The sequence below is a fragment of the Monodelphis domestica genome, chromosome 1 (assembly GCF_027887165.1).
Source record: "Monodelphis domestica isolate mMonDom1 chromosome 1, mMonDom1.pri, whole genome shotgun sequence".
In the NCBI taxonomy this organism is placed as follows: domain Eukaryota; kingdom Metazoa; phylum Chordata; class Mammalia; order Didelphimorphia; family Didelphidae; genus Monodelphis; species Monodelphis domestica.
The window spans coordinates 283,037,641-283,055,745 of NC_077227.1; the positions used below are offsets into that span (position 1 = coordinate 283,037,641).

Sequence of the window (18,105 nt, forward strand, 5' to 3'; positions counted from 1 at the left end):
GTATCCAGGACAATACTTTTTCATAAATATAAGAAAGAACGCTATCCACACCCAGAGAAAGAACTGTGGGAGTAGAAATACCGAAGAAAAACAACTGCTTGATTATATGGGTCAAAGGGGATATGATTGGGGATGTAGACTAAATGAACATCCTAATGCAAACACCAACAACATGAAAATAGGTTTTGATCAAGGACACGTGTAAAAACCAGTGGAATTGCTCATCTGCTATGATGGGAGGAGGGGAGGGAAAGAACATGGTTTATGTAACTATGTAAAAATATTGTAAATTAATTAATTTAAAAAAACTTTTAAATTTTATTTTTTTAATTACAAAAAAATCTGTGCCTTACAGAATAGGCATAGTGGGAAAGAGGTCCTATGTTCATTCCCTTACCACCACCCACATACTCCCTATCTCATAGAATTTGGATCCTTATTCTCTCTTCTGGCTATTTTTCTTATACTTCCCACCTAGGCACCCACCATAACCCCAACTATGGTTATTACAGACATAAGAAAAATCTTTTTCTTACTATTAGAGTCAGAATGCAGATGAAAACTCTATTTTTGGTCTTTAATCAATTTTAGTTCTAAAAACATAAGGTAAGGGAAAGAAAGAGAGAGAGAGAGAGAGAGAGAGAGAGAGAGAGAGAGAGAGAGAGAGAGAGAGAGAGAGAGAGAGAGAGAGAGAGAGATCCAATCCTAGCTGACCCAGTGGATTGAGAGCCAGGCCTAGAGACAGGAGGTCTTGGGCTCAAATTTGGCTTCAGATGCTTCTTAGCTATGTTACCCTGGGCAAGTCACTTGACCACCACCCCCATCACCTAGCCCTTACCACTCTTCTGCCTTGAACCAATACTCAGTATTGATTCTAAGATGGAAGGGAAGGGCTTAAAAAGAAGAAGAGAAAATTCACATTAGTAACATTTTTAGACTTCTTTCAGAGCATGGAGCATTTATTGTTTGAGATGCTCACATCATACTGCCTATTAAAAACCATATTTAATCCTTACAGTGGCCACACCTTCCTGTCCTGTAAGGCCTGCCATATCTATACAACCATAAACATTGACTGGGTTTGAAGCTAAAAAAGGCATAGCTCCCCAAATCCTATGTATCTATAGAAACTAACTGCTATTTCCTTATGCCTCTCAGTGCTGTGTAATGGCATTTTTAGGTGTGCAAAGGGCTATATGTATATTATCTCATTTGATCCTCATAAAAACCCTAGCCCTTGATGCTCTTCTGTCTTAGAATTGATACCAGGTCAGAAGTGTAAAAAAATAAACAAAACAAAACTACTTTGGTCAGCTAAATCAGGCAATGGATAGGTTGCTGGATTTGAAGTCAGGAAGTTTTTAGGAGTTCAAATCTGGTCTCAGACACTAGCTGTGTGACCCTAGGAAAGTCATTTTAACCCTGTTTGCCTCAGTTTCCATTTCATTAAAATGAATTAGAGAAAGAAATGGCAAACCACTTCAGTATCTTTGCCAAGAAAACACCAAATGGGGTCGCAAAAAGTTAGATACAACTGAAAAGAATTCATGAGTCAAAAAACAAATCATAGAAACATTAAATAATTTAATTAAATATGATGGTAACCAAGGAAATCCTTAGAGAAAGAGATTTCAGTCTCTAGAGCCCCTGGTTATAAGGAAGTACTGGAAGTACTGCTTGGAGCACTGATCATAAAATCACAGAATTTGAGTAATGGAAAGGACCCCAACAGTTATGAGGTCAACTCATGCTCCAAATTCATCTCACCTCCACTTAAAGTCTTCCAAGGAGAGGAGCCCATCAATTCTCAAGGCAGTCCATTTCACTTTTCAGATCCAACTGTCAAGTTTTCCCTTATTTCAAGCCTAAATTTGCCTCTTTGCAGTCATTATTCATTGCTCCTTGTTCTGTCTTATGGAATCAAACAAGGCAAATTGAATCCTTCCTTCATGTGATGATCCTTCAAATACTGGAAAACAGATATCCTGTCTTCTCTGAGTCTTTTTTCCAAGGTAAGCTTTTCTCTTCCATTCAACCAGTCTTCACATGTCATGGATTCAAATCCTTTTTCAATAGAACTCCAAATTTCACCAACCCAAACCCTTAAAATATTTCTCTTTTTAGTCTCAAAGCTATTAAAAAAAACCCTGCATTTATTTTAAATCTCTATTATTATTATGCATTTATTAAGTACTAACTACGTGCTAGGCAGCTAGGTAGCCTAATGGATAAAGTTCCAGTCCTGGAATAAGAAGATTCAAGTTCAAATGTAGCCTCAGAAACTTACTGGTTATGTGATCTTAAGTAAGTCACTTAACCCTGTTTACCTCAGTTTCCTCATCTGTAAAATGAGCAAATCACTCCAGTATCTTTGCCAAGAAGCCACCAAATGGGGTCACAAAGAGTTTGAAACAACTAGAACAAATGTACCAGGTACTACACTAAGCACTTTACAAATATTTCATTGAGATGTGGCCACACAGGCAATGACTTGAGCATCTCAAACAATAAATGCCACATACCCTGAAAGAGGCAAAGATAGGAGCTGCTATTTTCTCCAATTTACAGAAAGAAAAAAAAAACTGAGGTTGTTAAATGATTTACCCAGGGTCATAACTTAGCAATTGCATGAAGTCAGATTTTAACTCAAGTCTTCTCAACCCTGGGCCCCATCCTCTATCCATTGTTCCACCTCCCCTCCCTCTCAAAGTTCTTGGATTTGAAATCAGATCTGGATTTAAATCATATCAACAGTATTGTTGCTTTTGGAAAAGGTACATCAAATGACTGCCCTATGGATCAACTCACTATCCCTGTGACTCCTAATACCAAAACTCCTTTTCCTAGCTACTTGCTCCCCTAGTAGTTTAGTCTCCTGTTATTAGAACCTGAACTTCTCAAGGGAAGAAATTTCTAAATGTTTGTATTTGTACCCCCAGCCCTTTTAATAGTGCTTATCAAGCACTTATTAATGGCTTAAGAAAAGTAGGGGGAAGACAGCCCTGTGGATAGATTTCAGGGAATCCATGAATTTGAATGAGAAAAAAATTACATCTTTATTTTCACTAACTTCTAACTGAACTTTAGCATTTTCTTCTTTTTTGAATGTAGAAAACAAATCACAATAGTATTAGAACTATCTGTGATTTTGCCACAAATAAAAATCAAAGATATTTTCAAATTACAATTAGTTTATCACAGATATCTTCAAATATTATTTGTGCCCATTACTACTTTGAAATTATTATACTATTATATTACTCTATTATATTACTCTATTATAAATCTTTAAAAATATTTTGATAGCTGCATTTTAATGTAATTTATTTCCTCTATAATCCTGTATATTTTATTTTTTGCATTTAAAAACATTCTAAGAGGAGATCTGTAGGTTTCAATACCAGAATACCAAAGATGTCCATGAAAACAAAAAGATTAAGTTCCAATGGCTTAAAACGTTTTCATTCACTCATATGTGTGATATCCAAAAATTCTGGAGTTTATGGTCTTCTCTGGGATCTACAAAGCTCTCTTGTGTTCTCAGCAAGCTATATCTGTTCTGAACACTAGCCATCTCATCTTTTTATATACTGACTCTGCCATTTTCATACTCTTTGCTTACCTGGGACATCAAAAAAGGAGAAACAATCAAATGCTACTTTGTTGTGAGCCTACCTTCTCCTGACAAAATCCAAGGTCTTTGGCTGTCTTGGTGAGCTACTCTAGTATGAAAGCTTGCAACTTAGGTATCCTACACACTGATTAGGAAGAATGATGGAAAGCTTAGCAAAGGTGGGTGTGCCAAGTCCAAGGATGTCCTGTCTGAGAGACTGCTTGATTCCCATCCTCCTTTTGCCATGGCCTAAAGACCATCCAACCAAAGTTTCCAGAAACAAGCCCCTTTATTGACTGAGATTTGGTTATTTCCACCCTCTCTTCTAGCATCTGAGATCTGATTTTATCCTTTGCAATCAACCAACAATTTAGCTTCCTTTTATTGATTCAAATCTACCCCTGATAAATCTTTTCTTATTGTTAGTGTGGCAACTCTTATATTTCAGAGCCTGTTCTAATCTTATACCTTTTGCCTTTCTCATTCTCATTTATGTATAAGAATACCCCATATAAGATTGCCTTGGTCAATCCCACTTTATAATAGCACTACTAAAACACAGCAAACCCATTATAACATGTAAAAAATGTGTCTTAACCTTGTTACATTTATAACATCAAGTCTAATTAACTACCTTGTAATATTATATCACCTAATACCATATTTTTACAGACTGAATCGAGAAAATTACCTAGGAAAAGAAGATGCACCAAAATGATATCAGCCATGGCCTTCAACATTGGTCATCATTGTGACATTATAGAAAGGAAGCTGCTATTCCAAACCCCTGAGCTCCTTTCTGTTAGTAAGAGTTAGGAACCTGCCATGTCCCACAATATCAGCTTTGGACCTCCTGTGACTTTACTAAAACAAGGTGGGTTTTATCCTTTCACTGCTGCCCCCTCCATGTATCCACCACACTACTAAATTTAACATTGTCCATTTCTTCTCCCCTATTTTTGTTTGATTTGGGGGGGCAGGGGTTGAGGGGTCTATACTTATAGGCACAGATGTTGGAAAAAAGATTGGAATAGGCATTATTTTACTAAGTTAGGATACTTATTCCTTACTCTTTTCTCCTCCATCATTCCACTGGGGTGGGGGGGGAGCATCTCTCCAAGTTGCCTAACTTCCCAGACGTAGGAGAAAAAGGCAGAAGTGGGGGATCTGGAGCCAAAGTCTTAATGGGAGTGAGATTATCCAAGAATCCAAAGAACTCTGCTATGGTTGTAACCTTATGCTCTCCTGTGCTGACAACCCAGGAGGGTCCTCAAATGTTCTTGCCAATAAAGGCCATGGAAGATTCTTTTTGGAGACAGGAAGCCTCACTACCAGTGAATGACACTGGTCCTGAGAGTTTTCAGCAGAACGTTTGGATGGTTCCACCCCCAGGAAGCAGCTGAGCCCTGGGAAGACCATAACAAACTCAGAGAGCTCTGCCATAGATGTTTTAGGTCTGAGCTTTGAACTAAGAGGCAAATCCTGAAACTATTGGTGTTTGAGTTCCTGATCATCTTGCCCAGAGATACAAACGTATTTGAGAATAGCATCCAAAGGAGAGGAAGCAATGGCTCAGGTAGAATTTATAAATGGGAGGGAGCAGCTGGGTTGCACAGTGGATTGAGAGCCAGGCCTAGAGACAGGAGGTCCTGGGTTCAAATCCAGCCTCAGACACTTCCCAGCTGTGAGACCCTGGGCAAGTCACGTAGCCCTCATTGCCTATACCATTCTTCTGCCTTAGAACCAATACACAGTATTGATTCCAAGATGGAAGATAAGGGCTTAAAAAAAAAAAGAATTTATAAATGGAGCCAAGGAGACCAAGGGAGTAAGAAGGGGGAATGAATCACACTCTCCATACAAAAAATGAAAGAACAAGGGTTGAGACTGATGGTAGTAGAGAAACAAAATGAGAATATATGTGCTTCCCTTGGGTTTTCTTTGCTTACAGTGGCAGCAGTGAGTATATATAGGATATTTCTTATATGAGAATCAATCTGGGATCTTTTCAATGGCCCTCAGGACTTCAAGTGATTATTCCAAACTCATATGGGAAATGTATTTCTACATTGTGCTTAGAAGGTCTCAGGCCTCTAAAGAGAAGTACTGGGGGCAACTAGGTGGGTCAATGGGTTGAGAGGTTCAAATCTGGCCTCAAACACTTCCTAGCTGTGTGATCCTGGACAAGTCACTTAACCCCCACTGCTTATCCCTTATTGCTCTTCTGCCATGAAACTAATGTAAAGTATTGACTCTAAGACAGACGGTTAAGGGTTGAAAATGTGAAATACTTAAAGAATACAATAAATGAAGTTAGCACGTTATTATTAAAACTGGCTTAGTGTTCATTTGTGAAGATTATCAGATAATATTTGCTCAGGAGGCATCCAGATTATGAAAGGCATGTTGAAATAAGGGGCCTCACCAGTATGACAATAACTCGGGTTCTCTCCAGTTCTTCAGGAACTTTTTCATTGCCTTCTGCTGCCCAAGAGTAAAATGAAAATTATAAATCATTAATTTACTGAGCAGAAATCAGGTGTAAGATAGCATCTAATTTAGCCCAGCTCCCCCCCCTTCAAGAAAGAATGTGCCTGTTCTATCTAATAACATTATCATCCAAAAATTCTTTATAGATAACCCAATTTTCTTCTGCTGGCATTTATGTCTGTTTCTTTTAGTTTAGTTTTATTGTATTTGGAGGTTCATAAAAACCTCACTCCCATTGTGGTCATTATCTTTTTATATAATTAAAATGGATATTAATCAATATTCTCTTCTCCAAAAATCCCTTAAATCTTTTTAACTTTTGTCCATAGGTCCTGTTTCCCATCCTTATCTTCGTTTTTGTGGCTTTCTCCTAGAGTCTCTTCATTTTCTATATATACTTTCTAACCAAAGAATGATTTTTTAATGAGGCATACTTAATATTAAGAAAATAAAGGATTAAATCCTAGTTGATAAGCTAACATATCATACTATCATTAATTCACTTGAATATAATGCAAATTGAATTCATTTTTCTTATATACTTTGTGATCCATTTTTAGCCAGACATGTTCTGTTGAAACTGAGTCTCTAATGGCTCTTACTCACTTTTTATATTTATGATTTTTTTATCTTTTATTTGCCCATGTTAACTTTACTTTGCCCCTGATAAGCATTTTCTCTTAGCTGTCAAGATTACTTTAGATTCTATTCCTGTTTTCCATGTTGCTGACTTTTCTAATTTAACCAAATTTCTTAATTTCTTCATCAGGATCAGAAATGTCAAACTTGTATTGACCTACAAAACTCCTGAGTGTTCCTGAAATAGACTAAAATGTAAACGGGAAATAATTGACAAAATAAATAAAAATACAACATAAAAACATGTTGTGAGTATATTTTTCCCCTAGAGAACTAGTTGTTAAATATTTACCTACAATCCAACAGACCTCAAATATTCATAGGGATTCGGCTTTCATTGGCAAATCCCTCACCACTATTACCACCATCACTATATAAGAAATTATATGTAAGAGAGAGCAGAAATGTAGACAGCGGCAAATGCCACTAAAAAAAAATACCCAGGATTCTGGGAGCAATATTCCTTGGGTCAATCAGACACAAGGAGGATAGAGACAGATTATGTGTTACTGAAACCCCAAGACTAGAGACTCCAAGAAAGTAATCCTGTATTTATCTCCTTTGGCTCTCTCAAAAAAAATAGTAATCCTTTTCCTTCTGGACTTGGGAAAAGTCTACTTACCTTTCTTTGTTTTAGATCTTTATTGTTATAAAAAAACATCAACCATAGGCTTTTGCTAATTTGGTTGCATTTACTGGAAACACAGTTAGGAAAAGGAAATTAAAGGGGAAGCATCCTGAGAAGAAAGTTAAGAATAGATATAATACTAGGATTTTCCCCCCAAAAGTATTGTCCCTGACTTGGGAGCTCAGAGCTAACAAAAGGATGAAGAGAATTACAGATCCTTTCCTAGTACTCCCCAGAGCAGAGACAAAATGTTTAAATTATGAATCCATAGAGGAAACAAGTCAGTAGTAAGATGAAGGGGAAATAGGAGTAATTGAACAACCAAATACATACATATGTGTGTACACATATGTATGAATATATATGCACACATACATATATGAATACTTTGTAAGCTTTAGAGTACTACATAAATATCAGCTATCATTGTCCTCACTATTCCTTTCTCTCTCTTTACCATCCCTGAGTGTGATAAGCAAGCTAAGCAATAATACTAATGCTTTTTTGTAAAAGGTCACCTTTTCATCAACTAGAAGATTATTGACTTGACATTACAACAGAAGTGACCCACAGAGCTCTAAATCAAAAGAAGTGCTCTGAGAAAACAGCCCACTGGTTTAATTTCCAAGGTTCTTGCTTTTAACTTCTTAGTAAATACGTTGTATAGAATCTCATCCCAGTTTCTACTGTCATTCAAGAAATAGAGGGTAAAGGAATGGGGAAGGAGCAAAACAAACATTACAATAGTAATTATATCTTACATTTATAGAACATTTTATACCTTAAAAAGCCTTTCCAAATACATGATCTCCTTTTGATCCTCACAACAACCCTGTGAGGTAGGCAAGGCCGATATAATTTGTATAGGAGAACCAGGACACAAACTCAGACCTTATAATTCTGAATCTAGTGTTTTGGTTTTTTGTTTTTGTTTTTTTTTCCTGCATTATATCATGTTTTATCTCTTCATATGAAACAAATTTATAAAAATTAACTTTCTTCTTTTTGGTCCTTATTATATGGAACCTTTGTTTAATGCCTAATTTTATGATTCTATAATAACTGCAGAACATTTAGAAGGAAGTTTCCTACTTTTTGCCCTCCTATAGTGTTTTGTCATATTCTGAGCATGGCGTAAGTTTTTCTTGACTCATCAATTTAATCTAAGACTGTAAGTTCACATGGGAAGAACACTCAACTTTGAAACCAAAGACCTGGCCTCAAGTTCCAACAAACTGAAACTTCTTTTTCTCTTGCTTCTGTGCATTACCTCTATTCTGTGTGAATAAATCTTCCAAGTGGCAATGGGAATAATCTTGGAGTCCTCTAGTAGATTCTTATACCAGAAGAAGTAAGTCAAGTTTTCCCATTCTTTAAATTTACTCTAGTTTTTCCAGATCGATCCTTTATATTTTCCCTCCGTCAATGGAGAAAACAAATATTCTCTCCTATTTGCATTATCTTTCTATATCCTCCATATCTGAGTCTTTGTGCCCTCATCTATAAAACAAGAGGGCTTGTGAATTAATTGTACTTCCTTGGATATATATTGCCCTCCTCACCTAGAAAGCAACTTGAACACTAATTTCAATGGTTGATACCAAAGCTGAGCTGCTGGAAAGTTGACCAAATCCTATGAGGGAAGTAGGACAAATATTATTACTCTTGATTTTACAGATAAAGAAACTGAGGTTTGGGGGGGGAGGGTAAAATAACTTGTCTTTCGTCACACAGATAGTAATCATCCAAGCTAGAATTTTAGCTGAGGACTTCAGTCTCCAAGTTCAAGAACAGTAAAGTTCTGCCAAGGCTCATTTTTGTACTAGTCAAAATTGTACTAGTCAAAAATTCGCCTTGACAGAACTTCACTGTTACTAAATTTGAGCTCTATCTTCTGTTGTATCATTATAACCACCATGGACAATTATTTTTATTCTTAAGAAACCAATACTTTTGCTTTTATATACAACCTTTTTCTAAGCTCAAGTGAGTCATCATCTACTTTAGTGATGACTAAATTAGCCACATGTAATTCAAATTGAAGAATAACCTTTTTGAGACATCTGACTTCCATATCAGAATATTTGCATAAACCAAATAAGTTCCATAGAGTGTTGTAAGGCAACCCATTGAGGAGTTAATGTTATTCAGTTGTTTCAGTGGAGTCTGACTGTTTTTGACCTCATTTGGAGTTTTCTTGGCAAAGATACTAGAATGGTTTGCCCCTTCTCCAGTTCATGTAACTGATAAGAAAACTGAAACAAACAGGGTTAAGTGATTTGCATTGGGCCACATGGCTAGGAAGCATCTGAGGCTAGATTTGAACTCAGGAAGATATGTCTTCTTGACTTCAGGCCTGGCCCTCATCCACTGTGCCACCTAGCTGCCCTGTGGAGAGAGAATAGTGATTTCAAATACTTCTCCAAAGTATAAATACGGGACAGGGAGAATAGAGTAAAACTGAAATTTTCATTCATTTGTACAATGTCCCTATGAAATAAGTGAGGGACAGGCATCATTGTTCCTGTTTCACAAGTGGATAAACTGAGGCACACAGAGGTGATGTACACATGTTACAGTGTAAGTAAAAGAAGAACAACAACCACAAACATGGACTAAACTTAGATCATATTATCTAACTACTTTTCAGTTGTTCTACCCACAAAACCTTGTCTCAATTTTCAGTTTCATAATAAAGATACATATACACACATTCATATAGAAGAAATAAATCTCAGAATTGATTTTTTTCATTAAAGTTTGAGAAGTCCTTTAACATTCAATAACGGAAAAGAAAATAAGTAGCCACAACTACATTATAATCTCTTATTTTAAAACCCTCAAAGAATACGCAATGCTGGCCATTACAAGTTACTGACATTTGGGTTGCAATGAAGAAAAATTCCATGGATAAAAAAATCCTTTTCAAGATTAAAGCTGAGAAAGTTGATACTTCTGATTTCATCAGGGTCTTAAGTTTAATACAAAAACATCATTTTCTCTGACATTTATACTCAATAGATGTCAGCACCTGACCAAAACTTCTAGAAAGAAGTCTGCCTACTGAATCTTTGAAGCATCTGTGATTTCATTAATGGGAAGCACCCTACCTTCCCCAGAAGAACTCCCTCCACAGAGGCAGTTAGCAACTCATCATGACATAATTCTTGGGGAAATGTCACTTGTCCAGAGTTACACAGCTATAAAGTGTAAGAAATGCACCCAGATCTCCCTAAATCTAAGTTCCAGTAGGTTCTTTTTCCTACCATGATGACTACCCTACACAAAATGTATTTAATTCATGTCTCTTCCCTTATTTTTTAAATGTAAAGAATAATATTTTCCCATCTTCCTTCTCTAAAGAGGACAGAACCAGGTCCAATTCTTTTCAGAGGGAATTAAATTTCAATACAGTATTTCTTTAATAATGAGAGCTATATGACAACAGAATAATCCACCTATAAAAACAATAAGCACTCTCTCCCTTCTTTGTAGAGACTACAATCTATGAGTATGAAAAGTTGCATGTAGAGTCAAATTAATGTTGATTAGTTTGTTAAGCTGTTTTTTTCTTTGTTTCTTATTCACTACAAGTGACAGCTCATTGGACTGTGATGAGTGACATATTCCTAAATGTAAAGACAAAATACATATTTTTAAAGCAATGTGTTTTCTATCCCTGGAAATGTTTAAGCAGAGTATGGGTAACTAACTGACTATTGCAGGGGGACCTCCTGCATTAGACATTGCTTCCCTTCCATTTCTAGGGTTCTTTGATATCCCTGTTTTCAGCAAAGAATTAGAGTGGTATGAGGCAGCCCTGGTAGAATGAATAAAAGTCTTATAAACGTTAAGACTTGGGTTTTAAATCTCTAGTCTGGCATATCACAGTTGTATGATACAGGGCAAGTCATTTATCCTCTTAATGCTTCAGGAAACTCTCTAAGATTGAGTTGCTGACTGGCATTTGTGGAGAGATTTTCTTTATCTGGGACTTTCCTCCATCAATGGCATCAAAGGTCCAATCCCTATTCCTACTTAGCTTCTCCTTCCTCTCAATCCTAAGTGGAGAAAAAAAAAAGCAAAAATAGTTATTAATACTAATGCTTCTCCTTTAATCCTGGAACCTCAGAAATGCTAGAAAAGAAGTATCACTCTCTTCACTTGGCAGATGCAGAGAAACTAGGTAAATGACTTCAAGTGGAAGGGAAGAGAACCAGGGACCATTAAGATAGGACTCTGGGTACTCCTATTTAGGACAACACAACTTTGGGGGGGATGGGAAGGGGAAGGAGTCTATGTAAAGAAGGGTCTGGTTGACAGACAATTCTTTTTTCTCATGTAAACAACAGGAAGGAAGAGAAAAATTAACAGACAGAAAAAGCAAAGTTGTCCAGTGACAAACTTTGTAGACAAGCAATTCTGTATAATACTCAGTGTTGCCAGAAACACAACTTTGCTAACAGAGCTGTAAGGATTTCATTGTTCTACCACAGAGGAAATAGATGACCAATCTCTGTGGGGGCCCACCTTGGAGCTGATGTTTTGAGGGCAAAGCATTGAAGAAATGAAGGCAGGCACATGAGGATAGCACTGCTATTTAAGGCATGACTGCTCTCTGGTGAGTATTAAAGCAACTTAGTTACAAATTCTTTCCAAACTCTACACTGGGATGGTCAGTCAACAGACTCCTAACCACCACCATCACTAGAACACTTTAATCAGGATAGAACAAGGCAGCCTCTGGAACTAGAGTTCTCCCACATCCAGCAAGTATATGTTAAAACCAGAAAGGGAAAAATAAGTTTTCCTGTGTAACCTGTAGGACTAAAATTTCTAACGGTGCTTCCCTTCCTGAGTATTCCCAGATACTGGACCTATACTTTTCTTTTTCAAGACAAGGAAGAGGGCTAGAAAGAGTCCATCTCAAGACAGCCTATCTCTCCACTCAGTCATGGCACTTAAAACAAAACCCTGTTTAGAAAGGTGCAGAGAGTAGCTGCCACAGAAGGGGAAAAGGAAAAGGACGGTGCTGTAATCATTTTTGTGCTATTACCTGGAAAGTGACAGAATAACTTGGAATATCCATCACTAGAATACCCTTTCTCCCCAGTTCCTCATTGCTCATTACCAAGAAATCCCACCCAGAAGGTCAAAGGAGGCTTGGTAAGGGGTTATGAGAAAGTAAAACTCAGGTGAGAGTGGTCATGAATTGTGCTGAGCCTTAGCTCCCTGGGTCCCAAAGAAAAGTAGTCCTTGAAAAGTAAAGATGGACTTTTTCTGTAAAGTTCCACGCATTCTTCCATAGTGGGAGAGGTAAGAAGTATTTGTGCCATTCTCCCGCCTCCCAATCTTTTTTAGAAACCAAATACTTGGCCAGAGGCATTGATGGTGGAGTAAAATAGAGCCTGGAAGGGCCATTCAATCTAAAGCTCTCTCATTTCCTGCCTAGACTGGCGTGAAGCTTGGCTTCCATCACCATTCGATCAAAGGTGCGCGTTTTAGTCTCCTCACGCACCTTTTCACGTACGTGGAAAGAAGCACGGGCACTGGAACGGGCATTCTCCAATGCGCTCCGTCTCTCTCGGGATAGGCGCTCGGTCCTCTCAGATTTGCGCTCGATGGCTTGCTGCAGCTCCCTGCGACGGCTGTCCTTTTCCCGGTCCACCTTTTCCTTATTGGCCCGCTGCGTTCGCTCCTTCTCCAGCCGGCTCTGCCCTACTCGACGGGCTTTCAACTGCACGGCCTCTGACGCCACCTGAGTCGCATGCTGCATCCGCATTTCTCCCACTCTGGCCAGTGCCTCCAAATGCTGTTGGTGTTCTTTGTCCTTGCGCTCTGCCAGCTCCTTAGCCCTCCTGCTTTGCAATTCTTCTCTCCGTGCTTTCTCTTGCAAATGCCGGCTTCGTTGTGCCAACATCAGTTCGTAGTTCTCCTGTGCCCGATCCAGGCTTGCTTCCAGGGACATTCGCAGTCCTTCATTTTCCTTCCGCTCTTTTCGGGCCAACCCCTGTAACAGGGCCTCATGATGTGCCCGCTCTGCCCGGCTTAGGTGCTGCTTCTCCCTCTGTATATAGGTGTCCTGTCTCCGCTTTGTTTGGGCTGCCCTCTCTGCCCTCTCCCGTCGGGCATGGCTAACCCTCTCCCGCTCTTTCTGCCGACCTTCCTCCCAAAGTTTGAGATTGTGCTCTTGTTGCAGTTTACGCATCTTGTCTTCCAAGGCCACCCGCTGAGCCCGCTCAAGCCGAAGTTGGCTTTGCCTCTCCACGTGTTCAAGCCGCTGCTCCTCGCCTTGAGCAAACCGGCGCCTCAGTCGCCTGGCAGCCCTCCGTTCCTCCCGGTCCAACTTGTCCAGGCGGTCTTCAACTTGTGCTACCCAAACCTGGTGACATTTCATAAGAGCCCTTTGCTTCTCCTTCTCCTCTTTCTCTCGTTGCTTCATGGCCTCGGTCCGCTGCAGCTCCCACTGGCCGTGGGCAAGCGCTTGCTGTTCACGCAGGAGCTCTTCTTCCTGGTGCCGGGCTAGCATAAGAGCCGCAATCTTACGATCACGTTCTGGCAATCCGCGGAGGCCCTTCTCTTCACGGACCTGGCGCACTATTCTCTCCACATGACGGGTTGTCTGTGGTGAATGGCATAGGTCACTCAAACTGAAACTGCGACCCGATAGTGGAGTGAGGGTCAAGACGGACGGCCGAGTCTGGGGATTAGGGGCTGAGGCAGCAGACCCGGCAAGGAGTCCTCCAGTGGCTGGGCTTCGGGGGAGCCAGTGCTCCTTTAGACTATCACCACTGTAGGAGGAAGAAGAGGCCCCAGATTCTGAGCTTAGAGCACCTTCTCGCCGGCGGGACAGGGAATCAAGTGAGTGACTCTTTTTGCCTGATCTGGAGGCAGCTGGAGGAGGCTTGGTTCGACCCTGCGAGGGAGACGAAGAGGATTTGCGGGTAGCGCGGGGAGCAGGTGAAGCTGGAAGGCTTGCGCTACTGCTGCAGCTGCTGCTGCTGCCCGGGCCAGCAGACAGGACTGGACCTGTAGTCGGAACTGCTGTTGTGGAGCCCAGAGGAGTGAAGAGACGTCGTTTTTCCTCCCTGATGATGCGCTCGCGCTCAGCCCGGCACTGCTGCAGCTTGGCTAGACGCTCCGCCTCATACACTTCATAAAGCCCTGTAGCCACCCGCATAGAGCGGCCTGGGGCTTCACGCACCAAATCAGCCAGTGCCCGAGGCAACAGCTCCACAGGCTTAACTGCACATCTAGCACAGGCCTCCAATGAGCGGGGGCTGGTGAGCACATAGCGGCTGCCCTCTGCTTCTGGACAGTCAAAATTGAACAGATCAAGGTGAAGCATAGGCGACTGTTCCCGCTGCCGACCTTCCCTGTAGCTCGACAGGCCCTCGGCTTTGCTGGGAACGCTTGGAGAGGCAGATGTTCCATTGGGAGGTTGCTGGGCACCAGTAGGGGCAGAGGATGCAGCTGCGGCTGCCCCATCTTCTCCAACACTGTTTGGTTCAGCTCCTGCCTTTTCCTCCTCCTCCTCAGGCACAGGGTCCACCATGGTTCAGCCCTGTCCAGTTTGTGAAGCAACTGTGGAAAAAAGGGGGGAAATTCCTTTTTAAAAATTCATATAGATTCACAGAAAGTGTGACAAAGTGAAGAACTAGAAGGAATATCAGTGTACCTAGTCCAATCACTATCCAAAACGTGAATCCTACTGGATTACAACCCATTGGACTATCTAGCATCTAGCATCAGTTTGAAGACCTCTAGTTATGGAGAATTCAAGGCTTCCATTTCCTTTCAAGCTAGGTATAGAAATAGGAACAACTCCATATAATAGAAAGCACAGGATTTGGAACTATAGAATCCTAGTTCAAATCTGAATTCTACTTACTGTGTCCTTATGCAAGTTACTTCCCTCTTCTGCAAATAATTTTACCTTTTTTTTTTAAGACCAGTAGATTGTACAAGCTGCTCTCTAAGGCTCTTTGCAGCTCCAGAATCTGTGATCAAGTCAATGTTTCCTCTAAGCCATCTCTTTAAACTATTCAGCCCAGATTACTTTAGTTGCATATATGCACACTCCTATGACCTTTATTCCAGCTTGTTGACCTCCTTTCTAAAGTGTACTACTTAGAACTGAACAAAATATTAAAGATGTGGTCTGATCAGAACAGTGTAGAAGGGAACCATCATCTCTCTTGCTGTTGCCACTGTGCTCCCTCAAACCCCTATCCCTTGGAATAGAACTTTATTGGAGTGACATTCAGTATTTGTTGAAAGTGAAATGTGTTTAAATACATTCCTTTCCTTTTTTCCTTCAATCAACCCCATTTCCAGCCCCCATTACTATTAATCTGCTAATGGATTAGACTGCAGACTAGCAGAAAGGAAATAATAATAGTGGTATCCTGGAAAGCCAAGCTGGAAGAATGGAGGGAGGAGAGGAAAGAGAAAAGAGAGGCAGAATGCAGTTCCCATCCCCCTTCCATCCAGAACCTGTGTCTCTCAGGGCCTGGGGTCCAATGATGCCTGAATTCAAGGAGCAGTGTGGGGGGTGGGTGGGGGGGAGACAAAGAGAGGGATAAGCTTCTGGTATACTGAATATAATTTCTTTCCCAATTGCAAGTTGCTAAATCATGGCTGGGGTGAAGGTGAACCGATCCCCCACCCCCACGAGATGGAGGATTCACCGGAGGATTAACAGTATTTATTTAGGGCTTAAACCAGCAACCTAAAATGCAGAGGGAATTCCGCTTCAACAAAATAAAGAAAGAAATAGTCCCTTCAGCCCAATAAAGTGCATTTTTGCAAGAATCCCCCTGCCTAGCCCCATCTGAAGAAAAAGTTTATAAATGACTCCTAGGGCTGGGAAGAGCCTAAGGAAAACGGGCTAGGGTGGGAACAGTTAATAGATATGACAATACATAAAGAACCCCATTGGTCTCAAAAATCTGTTTTCAAGGCAGCTCAGATTCTTCCTCGAGGATGAAAGGGGGGATGCTGGGCTATTGATACTCCGTACCTACTGCAGCTGGTGCAGCAAACCAGGCGGCACAAAGCATCTTCCTAGCCAGGCGGCCCTGCTGTCTCCTAGGCATCTCACTCAGTCACTGTGGGAGCTGAGAAACCTTCCTCTCGCTCCCCTCCACACGCACATAGCCTAGGTGCAGCCTAATTGAAACCCACCCCACCGTCGCCGTACCAGACCACACCACACATCTCCAGACGCAGCCTCCTTCGCCACCCGCACCCCAACCAAGTATTCCACGGGAAGCAATCCAAAAGGTACCCGGGGGATAGGATCCTGGGCAGCCGGATCCCAGGCACAGTTCACTTACAGCACTTTCCCGGACGATGGAGGTAGCCTCAATGGCCTTTATCCCTGTGCTCTTTCTGTTTGGCTTCAGCCCTTCCAGCAATCTGTTCGATGGCTGGATCAGGTTACCGGAGGCAGCCGTCTCAACACTAGCGGTGGCGGCGGCCGCAGCAATAGCATCAGAAGCCTCTCCATGGTTCCCAGCAAACCCTGCGCACACACGACCTACAGGCGGGAGGGGGAGTGAAAGAATTCCTCCTTAAAATAACAATGCTTTCCTCCCATCCTTTCACACACACACACACACCCTTTTTTTAAAGGAAGGACAGCTACATCTCGAATGCATCTTTTGGTCCTTTGCTAAAAAATAAATAAAAAATAAATTAATTAAATTTTAAAAAATCCGACGTCTACACAGGTCTGTTTTCTACAGCCCCCAGCTCCTCCTAGAGGAGAGCTGTCATGGGTTTTCTCCAGGGGGAAAAGGAGAGGAAAAAGCATCATCCACAAATTCTGGCAGGAGCAGTATGACACTGACACTGACCAGAAGGAAAAGAACTCTCTTACCTGAATTGTCAAGTAAAATCCTGTTGGCTGTATCAGCTTCTGTCAGCCTCTGCTTCCCAGGGACTGATCCCGACCAAGCCTTGTGTTCCTCTCTGACCCCCCCCTTCCCCCCCACACACACCTTTTTTAGTAAAGAAATATTGAGAATTTTTACAGCCCAGCTATTCTTCAGGTGGGCTGTGGCAAAAAGGCGAGTGTTAAATGTAACACATTTTCTGTAGGATTGTTGCAAATTATAAAAATAAAAATTCTGGAATGCTGCTTAATGAAGAGTGTTATTTTCAGATAAAGCAGCCTTTCCTTTTTAAGTTGCAACTGGAGAGAGAGAAAGAGAGAGAGAGAGAGAGAGAGAGAGAGAGAGAGAGAGAGAGAGAGAGAGAGAGAGAGAGAGAGAGAGAGAGAATTATGGGCATTGATTTAAGTGGTGTTTTATAGCCTTTTGTCTAGTGTTAACAGACCCAAGCTGGAATCAACAGAGACCCTGGCTTACTGTATGACAAGATAATTCACCAAGCATCTCTGTTGTAGTTTCTTCCTCTGTAAAATCAAGGGTAATCATCTCCTCTCCCCCCTTCCTAGATCTTGTCAAAATACAAGAAATAATACCTGTAATATGCTTTGGACTCTTTCAACTCAACAAATATTTATTAAGCATCTACAAAGTTCAAAGTAGCCTGGCTGTAGTGGATCGAGAACTGGTCTGAAGTTTTAAATCTGTTCTCTGGCACATGCTGACTGTGTGATGCTTCCCCCCATAAGTCACTCAAAGACTTTGTGCCCCCAGGAAACTTGAAGTTGCAGAACAATTGATGAAATGCTTTGGTAGAAATGATTTCTTCACCAGATAGGCTT

At 40.8% G+C, this 18,105-nt stretch overlaps 1 protein-coding gene across 3 annotated transcripts; it reads right to left on the bottom strand.

The window, feature by feature from the left end:
• Positions 1-5,921: 5,921 nt before the first annotated feature.
• CCDC177 (coiled-coil domain containing 177) lies at positions 5,922-17,338 on the bottom strand. 3 transcript variants are annotated; one of them, XM_056810955.1, is made up of 3 exons: positions 16,709-17,237; positions 12,889-14,954; positions 5,922-6,094 (listed from the first exon to the last, which is right to left on the bottom strand). In XM_056810955.1, exons 2-3 carry the CDS (start codon positions 14,923-14,925, stop codon positions 6,035-6,037), a joined length of 2,097 nt encoding a protein of 698 aa, XP_056666933.1. In that variant the 5' UTR covers positions 14,926-14,954; positions 16,709-17,237; the 3' UTR covers positions 5,922-6,034. The 3 variants fall into 3 exon arrangements, with proteins under 3 accessions (XP_056666933.1, XP_056666932.1, XP_007473174.2); XM_056810954.1 differs by having other exon boundaries at positions 5,922-6,097; XM_007473112.3 differs by lacking the exon at positions 5,922-6,094 and adding an exon at positions 17,254-17,338 and having other exon boundaries at positions 8,109-14,954; positions 16,709-16,911.
• Between the last annotated feature and the right edge of the window lie 767 nt (positions 17,339-18,105).

Coding starts and splice junctions, on each gene's coding strand:
- CCDC177 (XM_007473112.3), bottom strand. CDS start 14,925: ATGGTGGACCCTGTGCCTGAGGAGGAGGAGGAAAAGGCAGGAGCTGAA.